The 14,546-nt window shown below is 45.2% G+C and overlaps 1 protein-coding gene across 1 annotated transcript in view; it reads right to left on the reverse strand.

The window, feature by feature from the left end:
• SLC4A5 (solute carrier family 4 member 5) overlaps positions 1 to 14,546 on the reverse strand; it is a 78,970-nt gene that overhangs the window by 11,649 nt on the left and 52,775 nt on the right. The window contains exons 14-19 of the mRNA XM_090281535.1: positions 13,983 to 14,041; positions 9,332 to 9,532; positions 8,972 to 9,085; positions 7,672 to 7,833; positions 6,412 to 6,590; positions 5,129 to 5,201 (exon numbers count right to left, since the gene is read on the reverse strand). Of these exons, the coding sequence (XP_090137661.1) occupies positions 5,129 to 5,201; positions 6,412 to 6,590; positions 7,672 to 7,833; positions 8,972 to 9,085; positions 9,332 to 9,532; positions 13,983 to 14,041 (788 nt within the window). The remainder of the gene's footprint in view (positions 1 to 5,128; positions 5,202 to 6,411; positions 6,591 to 7,671; positions 7,834 to 8,971; positions 9,086 to 9,331; positions 9,533 to 13,982; positions 14,042 to 14,546) is intronic.

The raw sequence follows: 14,546 nt of genomic DNA on the forward strand, positions 1-14,546 counted from the left end.
ATTAAACATAAGATGTCAGATCTGGATGAAATTACTGTATACTTTTCTTGAACTGGTTATATAAATTATGTCTTCTTTGACCAAAAATCAATCTAGTATTTAATACTGGTGTCAGCTAGTGATAATGCTTTAATCACTAAACTAGCAATTTTGAAGCATATATTTCTTAAACTAGTAATTATTTTATTTTGCTTGATTAAGATAAAAGAAACTTGAACAAGATATTGTTGGATTGTGATGGGGAAGTTTTGCCTCAAAGGTATTCTGAATATCTCATTTCAAGGAGCAGTCTTGGGTGGAATCATTCTTGGAAGAAACATGTATAAATTTGTTCACTTCCTCTGAAAGCCTGTTTTTTTTTAAAAAGGTATATACCTTCATATAGTCAAATCAGAATCCTAAATCTTCCAATCAGAGGAAATTTAAATGCGTCTTCTTTGCTATAAAATATATCAAATAGATTGCGGAAAGAGCGAAGACAGGGAATATATAAAATGGAGTCATTAACTAAGCTGCTAAATTTATTAATATTATGAAGGTTGAGGCATGAGGAAAGACTCTATTCTTGTTCTAACTAGGCTGGGAACTTAGATTTTTTTAACTTTCCAGTTCTGTGGCAATACCTGTAGGTACATATGAACCTGCAGAGAACCCTCTGATTACCTCTGAAGGACCCATGTTTCCAGGCCACCTGATAACCCCCTGAATAACCGGTATTACATCAACCTGACATCCATTATCCAGATTACTGGGTGTGATCAGACCTCATGACACCCATCTTCTGGACCACCTGGCATCCATCATCCTGACTGCCTGACATCTATCTGATAACCATCCTGAAACAATCCTATGACTAAGAATGCAGGACTTTCCCTGACTGGTGTGGCTCAGTGGGTTGGGTGTCATCCTGCAAACTGTAAGGTCATGGGTTCCAGTTCAATTCCCAGTCAGGGCACAGGTCCCCAGATGGGGCATATGCATGAGGCAACTGATTGATGTTTCTCTTGCACATTGATGTTTCTCTCCCTCTCTTTCTCCCTCCCTTTCCCTCTCTCTAAAACAGAACAAAATAAAACAAAAACCTTTAGAAAAGAAGAATGCAGGGCTGTAATTCTTTAAAATGTACTGTTTTGACCTTCCTTTCTTCCTTGGAACACCTCTAGGTTTTTGCCTAGCTGTGTTCTGATTGCACCAAGTCCCTTGAATAAATATAATTTATTTCTAACAAAGCCTCCAGATTCTCTTTGAGTGTGTTGGACAGATTATTTGGTGGTTAAACAAAATATTACATTTTCCACTATTATTGTAAAAGAACATAGGCGGGATTTTTCAAATCCTGTTGTGATTAAATGCAAAGACAATATCAGAGCATTTGGAGCTATGGGATCCATCTTTTTCCAAGATGGCCAGAGTAATAATGAACATCTCCCCATATCTGACTTTTTACCCTATTAAAATAGCTCATTTATTTTTACAAGGTGCATCAATTAATACAGAAATACAGTCTACTGCTTGGAAAAGTTACAACACTTGAACCAAGAACTGCAGCAGAAAGGAGTTTCCATTACTACTTAAATTAGAAAACTATTACACACCACCCAAAAGTGAGCAGTATAACTACACATCATTAAGGATAATCACGAAAGGCTTTGGTAATGTCAAGGCTTATGCACAGAACTAATTTTATTTCAATTATTTTTTCATTTCAATTATTTTAAGTACAAGGTTTGTCCGGAAAAAAAGTCCAGCCATTGTTACTATAACAAGAATGGTTTGTACAACATCGATGGAATGGGATGCACATGTGAGAACAATAACGACTTCTCATACTAGTCAGTGGGGGCAGTAGACATTGTTGAATGAGCATGTGTACTGTGTGGCCATCATATTCAAAATGACTGTAAGCACGTAGAGCAACAAATCTGCATTAAGTTGGCACATTCTTCCGTGGAAACTATTTGGATGACTCAAATGGCTTTCAGTTGATACAATGAGTGCAGTGCAAATGGAAGTGTGGTACAAGTGCTTCAAAAGTGGTTGAGAATCTCTTGAAAGTGATCCATGTTTTGGAAGGTTTGCAACAAGCAGAACACCTGAGAATGTTGAATGTGTACAGGCTGCAATCAACAAAGATCAGCGACTGACAGCAAGAGAACTAGAAGCTGATATGGGGATTCCAAAAACTACTGTGTCCAAGATTTTGATGTAGGATCTTGGCATGAAATGTATCATAGTAAAATTCTTTCTGCAGCTCCTGCTACCAGAGCAGAAGGAACGCCATGCTGCAGTTGCTATTGACTTGGTTCAAGCTGCTAACAATGAACCAGCTTTCCTCAAGAGGGTCATAACAGAGAAGAATCATGGGTCTATGGCTATGACCTGGAAACAAAGGTCAAGGCATTCCAATTGAAGTCGCCTGGTTCTCCATGCCTCAAGAAGGAGCGGCAAAGTCACAGCAAGATCAAGACTGTGTTAACTGTGACTTCTGGCCTAGATGGAAGCCGAGACAGACACGCTGCATCTCCCTCCACAACTAAGAAGGAATACCACTACCTCAAAACTAAAAACAACCACAAGTTCCAGAAAATCAAGCTGCATGGAAGTCCAACAAACAAAGAAATAACTACTCATCCAGACAGGTAGGAGGGGGAGAGCAGGGGCAGAGCAGGGGCAGAGAGGACGCAGTGTGGTGGTGGCAGCAGCGACGCATCAGCAGGTCAGCAGAAAACATGGTCTCATGTTTTAAAAACTAGGAGGGACACCTGGGGAGCACTTCCAGCACCAGACCAGACCGCACAGCTCACGGCTCCAGAGCTGGGGAAAATAAAGCCTCATTGCTTCTGACTATGAAAACCAGTGGGAATTGGGGCAGAGGGAGAAACTGCCAGCCTCTCAGAAGAGTCCACTTGTTTCAAGGCCCCCACGGTCCTAGGATGTCCACAGACCCACCCACTCTGGGAACGATGGCCAGGGCAACAGCTAGAGGGAGACCAGTCCCATATGGAAGTGAGAGAAGTGCCTGGAAAAAGGGTGAGTGCTGAGTAAGCAGCATTGTTCCCTCTCAGACCAATCCCCAACATACAGCAGCATAACATGGTGAACTGGGTCGCCCTGTATTGACAAGTACCTAAGGCTTCGCCCCTTACATAATAGGAGCAACAGCTCTACCTAAGACACAGAGGCAAACAAACACATGAGCCTATCAAGATGAGGAGACAGAGAAGTACGGCCCCAAAGAGGGAACAGATCAAGGTTCCAGTGGGAGAACTAAGTGATGAGGAGATAGCCGACCTAACAGATGCAGTGTTCAAAACACTGGTGATAAAGATGCTCACAGGCTTGACAGATATGCTTGAGTATGGCAAATGCATAAGGGAGGAAGTGAAGCCTATGCTAAGTGAAATGAAGGAAAATCCATATAAAACCAATGGTGAAGGGAAGGAAACTGGGGTTCAAATCAATGATTTGGAACATAAGGAAGAAATAAATAAACAGTCAACCAATACAGAATGAAGAAACAGGAATGGAAAAAAGTGAGGAGAGGCTTAGGAACCGCTGGGACAACTTTAAACATGCCAACATCCAAATCATAGGGGTGCCAGAAGGAGAAGAGGAAGAGCACAAAATTAAAAGCTTAGATGAAAAAATAATGAAGGAAAACTTCGTGAATTTGGTGATGGAAATAGATGTACAAGTCCAGGAAGCACAGAGTCCCAAACAAGTTGGACCCAAAGAGGACCACACCAAGACACAACATAATTAAAAGGACAAAGGTTAAAGATAAAGAGAGAATCTTAAAAGCAGCAAGAGAAAAACAGAGAGTTACCTACAAAGGGATTCCTATAAGACTGTCAGCTGATTTCTCAAAAGAAACTTTGTAGGCAAGAAGAGACTGGTAAGAAGTATTCAAAGTGATGAAAAGCAAGGACCTACAACCAAGACTACTCTACCCAGCAAAGCTATCATTTAGAATGGGAGGGCAGATGAAGTGCTTCCCAGACAAGGTAAAGCTGAAGGAGTACATCATCACCAAGCCATTATTATATGAAATGGTAAAAAATATTTAATGTTTAAGAAAAAGAGGATCAATACTATGAACATTAAAATGACAACAAACTTACAAGTATCAACAACAGAATCTAAAAAAATAAAAAACTAAGCAAACAACCAGAATAGGAACAGAATCATAGGTATGGGGATCATCTGGAGGGTTATCAACTGGGAGGAGGAAGGGGGAGAAATGGGGAAATGGTGCAGGGATTAAGAAGCATAATTGGTAGGAACAAAATAGACAGGGGGATGTTAAGAATAGTATAGAAAAGGGTGAAGCCAAAGAACTTATATGCACGACCCATGGATATGAGCTAAGGGGGTGGGATTGCTGGAGTGAAGGGGGGTACTGGGCAGAGGGAAGCAAAGAGAAAAGAAATTAGGACAACTGTAACAGCAGAATCAATAAAATATACTTAAAAAAGATTAGTTCAAGAAAGGAAAGTCTTTGTAGGCATAACTTATATGGAAGGGCCATTGATAGGTGCTACACACTGAACTGTGTGCCTTCAAATTTATATTTTGAAATCCTAACACTCAGTACCTCAGAATGAGGACATTCCAGTTTGATTTCATCTCTTGCAGCTGGTCTGGAGGGACATGAGCAAGAGAAACTTCAGACTGTGTGGGGAAAAGTCGCTTATGTGCCAAAGACATGCAAAACAGAAAAGCAGAAAACAGGCCCCAAGAACAACTCCAGAGGTCTCCTTGATGCATGTTTTAAACTTCAGAAAATGGTGAGCAAGGAGGCCTCTAGTGAGCCATAAACACAACACTGTGGAAACCCCACCTGCTTGGGAAGCTCCTGACCTAAGCAAGGATGGAACTTGGCAGAACTTGCTGAGGGAAGAATGTTTCACAGCAAGGTCAGGGTGGACCCTGGGAGGGGTGGATAGAGAAGTGAGGATGGCAGCTGCTGATAATAAATGACACAATGTTCTAGAAAACAATGATGACGATGGATATCTCTATGCCTGCCTTTTTAGGGACCATGCGGGAACCCTTCCCCCACATCTGAGACATCAGGCCAGTGGTTTCCCAGGCAGACAGGGCCCTTCAGAAAGGGGCAGAGCCTCACCTTCAGGATAGGAGCCAGGAAGACAGAGATCCCGGTCAGGATGAAGACGATAGTACCGGTCACTCTCTGTTCCCTGGCAGAGAAGAGCACATAGTCAAGTAGACCGAGAGATGCTCCATGATCATTATTGCCCTCCAGCCCTCTGTGGGCACCACAAGGTTATGTTCCAGGCCCTGGCCTCTGCCTTGTTTCCCCATTCCAGAGAGTAAGCCCGCTGCCGAAGGCCCAGCAGAAAGGCACACAAGAAGACAGGGAGCCACGACACAGTCAAGGGCATTTTGAAGGGTTGTTTGGGAGGTTGGCCAGCATAGTGACTAGTATTGGGGGTGCTTGAGCCAGACTGACTTTGGTGGCTTTGCCGCTTACTAATTGTGTGGCATCACCTAAGTAGAAGAGAGGTGGGTTGTTGTAAGGATGAAATGGGATATAAAGTACTTATTATCCCTGCCCTTTGATTATAATAAGATCCTACGTTTATAGGTCATGACTATGAGGATTTGGGGAAAGGGTACCTGGTTGCTGGCAGAGCAGTTATGAGGGGTGGGAGAGTGGGTGAGTTTTCCTATGTGCCCAGGTCCAGACACAATGCAGGTAGAAGCTGGAGGTGCTGGAGAAAATTGCTCAGGCTCAGCTATCTGGGGCTCCGGTGTCTGGGAGGGGACCCTGCGCTGATCAGAGAAGTCTTGCTCAGTGCAGTCTGGGAAGTCAGGTCTCCTGAGGCAGTGGGGAGAAGCTCTTAGGACAGCCACTCCTGAGAATGCCAGTGTCTGGTGTGGGCTCACCGTGGAGGCCCTAAGACATGAAAGATGTGCCTCTCTATCTGAAACAGATCAAGGACCTGACATGGGGCAAGAAAGGAACAGAGGTGACAGGCCATGGGCCCAGCCCAGCAGTGGGAACGGTCCTGGAAGGCTTTCTGGAGGAATGAAGATTGAGCAGGATCCAAACCCACAGGAGGGCTTTGGGGGACAGTGGGAGCAGAGCACCTTAAAGAGGAGACAAAGGAACAGGTCAGCAGTGGCCAGCTGAGAGTGTGTATATGGGCCATGGTTGTGTATTGCTTGGAATCTATTAAGAAAAAGAGCACCACTTAGAACTGAAGTTTCATCTCCCCCTCCCTCCTCCCTCCCTCCAGGAACATCACTCCTATCCACACAGCTCCTGGGCTGTCCGAACAGGGACCCCTTTTGCTGAAATACCTTGATGGTAAGAAAAACCTGCTTCTCCTCTCCCAAACTGACCACTCCTGCTCAGGTGGTCCCCAGGCCTGGAGCCCCACCTACCTGACCCCCAGGAACTGGGGCTGCTCCCCTGGGGCACTGGTCTCCGTTTCCATCTTGAGGCTGTCGATGTGGGCAATGGAGATGACCGTGGCCGCCACATACCAGGGGAGCCCCATGAAGGAGCACAGGGCCATAAGGATGCTCACCCAGAACAGGTCCAGATGGTAGCCAGCAGCCTTCTGCAGGGGCAGCAGGAGAGGAGTAGCTGTCTAGGAGCCTGTTGCTGATCATGTGTTGGGGTGGGATGAGTTAGACAAAAATCTCCCCAAAGCGATTATTTTGTGGAACATGGTTCAAGGGCTCCCCTTGACGTTCTAGATGGAATTCTGAGGAAGCTGCCATCTTGAACTGCTCATGCCTTACAAACCCCAGGGTTTGGTGACCCAGGGAAGGCACACAGGTGACTGTAGAGAGGGGTGTTCAGACTTGGAATGGCCCTGGTCTTGGGTCCCCAGGAGGAAGGGCTTCTAACAGTGGCCCCAATATCTCTGCAGTTCCTGAATGGGTGCCCTGGCTGGGACAGGCCCTAGCCCAGCAATTTTCAACCTTTTTCATCTCGTGGCACACATAAACGAATTACTAAAATTCTGTGACCCACCAGAATATATATTAATTTTTTGCCAATCTGACTAAAAATAGGTATAATTTTAAGTCATTCATACTGGATGGCTATTGTTGTGTTGGCTATTGTCATTTTATTATTTGACAACCTAAGGGAAAAGAGGTCAGTGCCCCTGACTACATAGTCAGGTATTGCATGTTTTAAAAATTCTGTGGCACACCTGTTGAAAATTGCTGCCCTAAACCAAACCTAGAGTGGTCCAGGTTGGGGTGGGGAAGAGAGCAGTCCAAATCTCCTTAGATCCAGAGGTAGGATGGGGAGTTTCAGGGACAAGGAGAGCTAAGGATGCTCCTCTGTCTCATGATTCTGGGTCAATATGCCCGTGTTAGGATCTGCTCAGACTCCCAAATTCACTGTCAGGAGGCACAGAGCTGGAGAGTCTCTTTGGGAGAAGCAAGGTGCCCAGTGGCCCACCCTGGACTTGGTCCTGGTCTTTGGATCAAGTCACCCTGGCCATGTGGCCTCGTTGCATCTGGAGGTCACATTTCTCCCCACATACCAGAACTCCAGGCTTCTGGCCTCATATTTCGCTTCACAAATGGCCTGGAATTTTGATAGATGCACCATCTGCCCTCTTCATTCCTTCTGACTTTGTGGGAAGAAAGAGGTCGTGGCCCTGCTCCTAGCACCAGGCTTACCTTCAGCTTATTTTCCTTCCGGTTGATGATGACGGCCGTGATCTGCTGGTCCATGAATATCAGGATGGTCACCAGCAGGGCGGGCAGGATGCTCGCTGGGTACACCCACCATGGGTTCTTCCCAAAGGGGGCCACAAACCAGCCTCGGTCGGGCCGTGTGGGCTGAGTGGAGCAAACAGAGAGGGCCCTTTCCTCTCTCCCTCATCCCAGAGCACTTACCACCCAGGGTCCCCTCTCTCCACCTTCCTGCCAGTCTTCCACCTGGGGTCCTTTTCTAGTGCAGTCTTTTCCCTTACAGACATTGGCACCTACCACTTCAGAGCAAAGATACCCTGAGGCAGATAGACTTGGGAAGGACCCCGTGTCTGCAGAACTAAGGGGGTAATTTGTGGCAGCTGCCTGGGATTGGTTAAGAAACAGGGAGGTGTACAGAGGGGGTGGGGAAAGAGCTTGCAGTCACTATGTAATTGCAAACTAAAAAGGAGCAGAAATGAGACCCAACAGGCAAGAAAGAAAACTCTGATGGACCAGCAGCTGATGCCCCGTCTCTCCTTGGAGTCTCCTGTCTGGGGAGCCTCATAGAATTGTCTGTAAAGCACCGAATATCAGTTCAGACTTGCATATTGGGACATAAGCAATTATCTGTGCAGGAGCTGGGCTGAAGTTTATCTTTTGTTTTCCTTAAGAGGTACTTTAATTTTCTAAGCCAACACCAGTTTTATGAGTGTTTAATTTCCTTAGTAGAACCCTGAAGTAATATTATGAAGGTCAAGCCTTCAAAGGGAGGAAGGGCCAGTTTCAGAGCCTGTGCTCTCAGCCTGGTGTAGATGAAAAGGGGGTGCTCCTTCTGAGGCAGTAGGACTCACGCTCAGCTACAAGCAAACGGCACCAACTCTGGACTCATGGGGGATTTGTGAAGCAAATTCTCTTGAGGTTGGGCTGGGACCACACTTTGAGAATCACTGTTCTAAGGGATAATTTTAACCAAAACCCAGGTGGCTCAGCTTGCAGACTGCCAGGAGTCAGGGAATTGTAGACCCTCAAGTAGAAATCAAGGAGCTTCAGCTGGAGTCCAGCACCTTGCCCACTCTGGCTACACAGTGGGGTTTCATTGTGAATATGGCCCCAACCTGCAATCTCAAAGGACCGCCTCCTGCAAGGCTATTCTAGACAGGAAGGATGGGGCATGCACAGAGAACCCACACAAGGTTGTGTGGCTGAGAGAATGTGACAGTTTGATCAGTGTAGAGGGGAAAGGACCTGCAGATGGTGGGCAGCAGAGCTAAGGCCCAGAGCAAACCTTGATAACACTGGGCACGTGCAGCTTGGGGGTTTCCAGACCAAAACAGGCATCGATTCCACAGAACAACAGGATGGAGAAGACAATGGAGAAGTCAGCTACTAGGGCCCGAACCTGCAGGAATATGAGCAAGTGAGCCAAGTACCTGCCCATCCACAGGTAGACCCAGTCCTCAGGCAAAGAGGAGGAGGATGAAAAGCTTAGGCTCAACCCAGGCTCCAGTCCAGGCTCAGCCCTTGCCAACCTCAGTGAGCCAGTGCTGCTGTGTCTGTCCAACCTTTGAGTGGGTCAGAATCCTCTCAGGGAGATCTTGCAAATGATCTGACTATAGGTCCCCTCCTAACTGAAGGGTGAGCTTACCTTGGTAGGGAAATAGTGGCTGAATTTGAACTTTTTCAGGGTCAGGGTCATAGAGTATGTCCCGAAGAAAAGGATGAAGGACATGAGTGCCAGGTCCGGGATGAACTGGCAGGAATTCCCAAGCAGGTGCCCACCATAGTTCAGACATTCCTTCTTGCTCAGCAGGGACCAGTCCAGTGCTGTGAGGTTAAGGGGGTTGTACTTGAAGACCAAGCACAGAAGAGAGAAGGTCAAGGCTGTCCTGGTGGGTCAGCTGTGCCTCCCTTGCAGTGCCCAGGCAGCCCACACACCCCTCCTGCTCTCTGAGGGGCCCTAGCCCTCCCGTCCCTCTGGAGCCTAGGAACAGAATGATGCTCCTGGGGACAGGTTGCTTTAAGGAATGATCAACAGGAGGCTCCCTTGGAAGATTAGAAGCTGGGATGTGTTTTTTCATCATGTTCTAGGATACACTTCTGTGCTAGCATGAAGGAAAAGCACAGAGGGTGGGATGCCCCCTCCCTCAAAAGGCCTTGCTCCCAGCTCGGTTAATCAACCTTGGGTCCTGTGAGCACCCCCTTCCTGGAGTGTCTCACACTTACTTTTTCCTTTCCTATCCCTACACACCCTTTCACATATTGGGGCTCAGTGCCCCCCATCAGACCCTTCCTGGGTCAGTTGCTTCAGCCACTTCCCCTTTTGGTGCCCCAGATGCCTAAAAATCCAGGGCACGCACAATTATATATAGGAAAATATGTAGGAATATACTCATATATTACATATATTCTTATGTATATTCCTATACATACATATTCATATATATACACATATATATATTCCTAAGTGTATATACATATATACACGTATATATACATAGATACTCACATATATTCATATGTATGTTTCTAAGTATAATAAAAGGAGAGTAATTTATCATGAAATTTAATACATATTAAAATTTTAATAAGTAAATGTTCGGGAACCTACATAATGAAGTAAACAGATACTTGCAACTATAACAGATGTTTGGATTAAGAGAATTGTGGTAGTTTGACATAATGACAGTTCCCAATGAATCATGTCTCCCAGTGTCCATGCTCCTTTGCAATGTGACCCTGACAGTTCTCCCAACAAAAGGTGAAATCTATTTCTCCACCCCTTTAAATCTGGGCTCCCCTGGACTGATTTAGACCAATAGAATGGGGGGGGGGTGGCTTTAAGCAGGTTCTAAGCCAAGGCCTCAAGGAGCCTTGCATTATCTGCTCTTACCTTCTAGGAACCCTGAGACCACCATGCTGTGAGAAAGTTCTGAGGCAGAGAAAACCACATGAAAGAGAGGCCCAGCCATCAGCTGAATGTCAGGGTATGCCTCAATCACAATAGTGATTTAAAATGCCCCCTGCAAGGTAGCATGCCTCTGCTGCCCCACTGGACTGGCCCAACATCTCTCTCCCAGCTCATCTCTTATGGTTTCCCCATGCAATCCCCACCCTCACACTGTCTCAGCCCGATGGTCCACTCACTGACCTGGAACAGCTTTGTGCTTTTCCTCTGTGCCCTTCTATCTGTGCTGGTCCCTCAACCTGGAATGTACTTCTCTCTATGGAACCAACCTTCTCAGCCTTTAAGGCCAGTCCACATTCCAGTTTCTCATGAGGCTTTCCTCTCCAGCTTGGAAGTACACATTGGCCTATATTACACATGGTGTGCTTGGCTTGTGCTGCCCATTACTTTCCAGGTTCATCTCCACAGGCTTATTATTATACAAGCAAGTTTAAGGACAGAGCTACATCTCTGGTCCCAATTTTCCCCCTTTTCCTTAGTCCATCTGGTACCCCGCACTCCCTCCAGCAACCCCCCCCCCTTAGTTCATGTCTGTGGGTCATACATGTAAGTTCTTTGGCTTCTCCATTTCCTATACTGTTCTTAACATCCCCCTGTCTATTCTGAACCTACCAATTTGTACTTCTTAATTCCTGCACCCTTTTCCCAATTCTCCCTCTCCCCCCTCCCAACTGATAACTCTCCAAATGATCTCCATATCTATGATTCTGTTTCTGTTCTGCTTGGTTGCTTAGCTTGTTTTTTAGATTAAATTGTTGATAGTTGTAAGTCTATTGCCCTTTTAATGTTCATAGTTTTGATCTTCTTTTTCTTAAATAAGTGCCTTTAACATTTCATGTAATAATGGCTGGTGATGATGAACTCCTTTAACTTTACCTTGTCTGGGAAGCATTTTCTCTGCCCTTTGATTCTAAATGATAGCTTTGCTGAATAGAGTAATCTAGGTTGTAGGTCCTTGCTTTTCATCACTTTGACTACTTCTTGCCAGTCCCTTCTAGCCTACAAAATTTCTTTTGAGAAATCAGCTGATGGAACTATTGTAACAATATAGTCAATAAAATATACTTTAAAAAAATCACCTGACAGTCTTATGGGAACTCCTTTGTAGGTAACTCTGCTTTTCTCTTAGTGCTCTTAAGATTCTCTCCTCACCTTTAACCTTTGGCATTTTAATTATGATGTGTCTTGATGTGGTCCTCTTTGGGTCCAACTTGTTTGGGACTCTGTGCTTCCTGGACTTGTATGTCTATTTCCTTCACCAAATTAGGAAAATTTCCTTTCATTATTTTCTCAAATAAGTTTTCAATTTCTTGCTCTTTCTCTTCTTCTGGCACCCCTATGATCTGAATGATGGTATCTTTGAAGTTGTCCCAGAAGCTCCTTAGCCTACCCTTGTTTTTTTAGATATTTTTTCTTCTTGCTATTCTGATTGAATGGTTTTTTCCTTCCATTTCAAGTCATTGATTTGATTCTCAGCTTCACCCACTCCATGGTTGGTTCCCTGTAAATTGTTCTTTATTCCACTTTGTGTAACCGTCATTCTGCCTGAGTTTTTTAAATGCTGTTGAAGTACCCAATGAGTTCCTTGAGCATCCTAATAACCAGTGTTTTGAACTCTGCATCTGATAGGTTGCTTATCTCCATTTTGTTTAGTTCTATTTCTGGAGTTTTGTTCTGTTCTTTCATTTGGGCCATATTTCTTTGTCTCTTTATTTTGGCAGCCTCCCTGTGTTTGTTACTATGTATTAGGTAGAGCTGCTTTGACTCTCTGTCTCAGTAGCATGGCCTATTATAGAAAAGCACACCAGTAAGTTGGATGGGATGGAGCCTTAGGTAATCACCAGGGTGGGTGAGTGAGGTTGATAGAGTCTCCAATATGTTGCTGCTTTGTGGCTGTGTATGGGAGGGCTTAAAAAGGAGAAAATGCTGCTGCCTGGACTCTGGGGTTTTGTCTGGGAGGAAGCTGTCTCCTGGCACTTGCCCTGATGCCAGATACTTCAATTTCTCCCCGTATACCACTCAGGCCCTTCCAGCCACTGCCCCAGTGCTGGAGCCCAGAGGGAGTGTCTGTATAATCCTAAATCCATTTGAAAGGAGGAACCTGATAATCCAGCAGTTTCTTCCACCACCCCATCCCCACTGGTTTTTATTGTTAGAAGTTATGGGAACTTATCTTCCCAGTACTGGAACCCTGGGCTGGGTGGTCTGGTTTGGGGCCAGATCCCTCACTCCTGAAGTATCCCTCCCAATTTTTACCCACCACATGTGGGTTTGGGACCATCTGTTCTGCACCATCCCTCCTACCCATCTGGATGAATGTGACTTCTTTAATTCCTTGGTTTTCAGATTTTCATAATAGCTCAATTTTCTGATGATTCTGGGTGATAGTTGTTTTGTAGTTTTGCTGTAATTTTTGCTATGGTTGTGCAAGGAGGCAAACTGTGTTTACCTATGCCTCCAATCTGACCAGAAGTGCCCCAAATCTGTTTTTTACCAGTCATTTTAGCCCTCACAGAATACACAGCACTTGCACATAATAACTAGGGGCTGACTGATTCCATTCTTCCCCCTCAAAATCAGATATTGGATAAAATATTAGGTTAAATGGCCAACTGAGCAGTCAAGCTACCTGTGTGGGGTAATTGAAAGAGCCACCCTGGGGACATGAAAGGGTCAAGAATCTCCCTTAGGCTAACCAGGTGCTACCCTTCACCTGGTTTTGGACTTCCTACCATTTGTTCCTGAGTATTTACACATTATATTTTTAAAATACATATTCCATTTTATTATAAATTACTCTCCTTCTGTTCTTCCTAGTAATGAGAGCCACTGCTCATTATTATTGGAAAAAGCAAGCCGTATCTGACGGCATGGGGACACATGAGCACAAAGGACAGATCAAATTCAGTGAGCAGAGAGCATGAACAAGCTTTCTGGGCTGGGGAGCGGCACTTTTGGGTGGGAACTGGGGATCCTGGGTAGAAAGGCAAGGAAGAAGGTAGAAAAACAGATGGGAAACTTTTTTCATGATGTTGTTTGTGGAGCCCTATTTCTCATCCCTTATATCCACCTCCCCTTTTTGTGTGCACATGTGTGTGTGATATTTATGCACATGGATCTAATGGAATAGGGTAGGTTATAAGGTGGGGTTTTGACAGTAGATATGTAAAATAAAAATGTGCATTGACAGGGCTCCACAGGTGACCATGATGGGCAGCTGGGGCCAGACTTGCAAGTCTGGGTTGCCATAAGATGGACTCAGTTTCCTAACTTTTCTCACTCCCCACGAACAAAAACTATCTAATATCTGACATAAGAAGAAAGGACTTACCAGAGAAGTATTGGTGTTTGATGGCAGCAGGGCTGAAGCATTGGATCCGGTTGTATTCGCTGTGGGTAAGCACAGGACATGGGGAGGGTCAGCAGCTGCTGGGCAGGGAGGCTGCAACCACTCACTCCAAGCCCCCACCCTTTCCCATCTTCCTCCAGTCCCTTAGAACCAAGGTTTGGCTCCATTTTGAGGGCAGCTCAGTGAACCCCCACCCCTCTGCACTCTCCTCACTTTGTCCAGGGAAGATTGGGGGGGTGGCCACAGCTTACAGACCAGTTAGGCCAGACTAAGACAGCACCTGTCTGATGCTAAAGGACTGGCTTTAAAGCCTGAAGTAAGGGATCCACTACCAAGGCAAAGTGCTGACACAAATCAGTGCATGATGTGCCTGATGAATCCCTACAAGTCCCCAGACCATGTCTGTGCTCTTAGACTTAAACATTTTCAAAGAACTTACTCTATGCCATGTACCATGCCAAACCCTTATACACAGCATCTGACTAAGTTCCTGAATCTGAAAGAAGTCTTCCCATATTATTTATTTATTTTATAAGATTTTATTTA

This window comes from Furipterus horrens, unplaced genomic scaffold, assembly GCF_987537825.1.
Source record: "Furipterus horrens unplaced genomic scaffold, mFurHor1.1.pri manual_scaffold_6, whole genome shotgun sequence".
Classification (NCBI taxonomy): Eukaryota; Metazoa; Chordata; class Mammalia; order Chiroptera; family Furipteridae; genus Furipterus; species Furipterus horrens.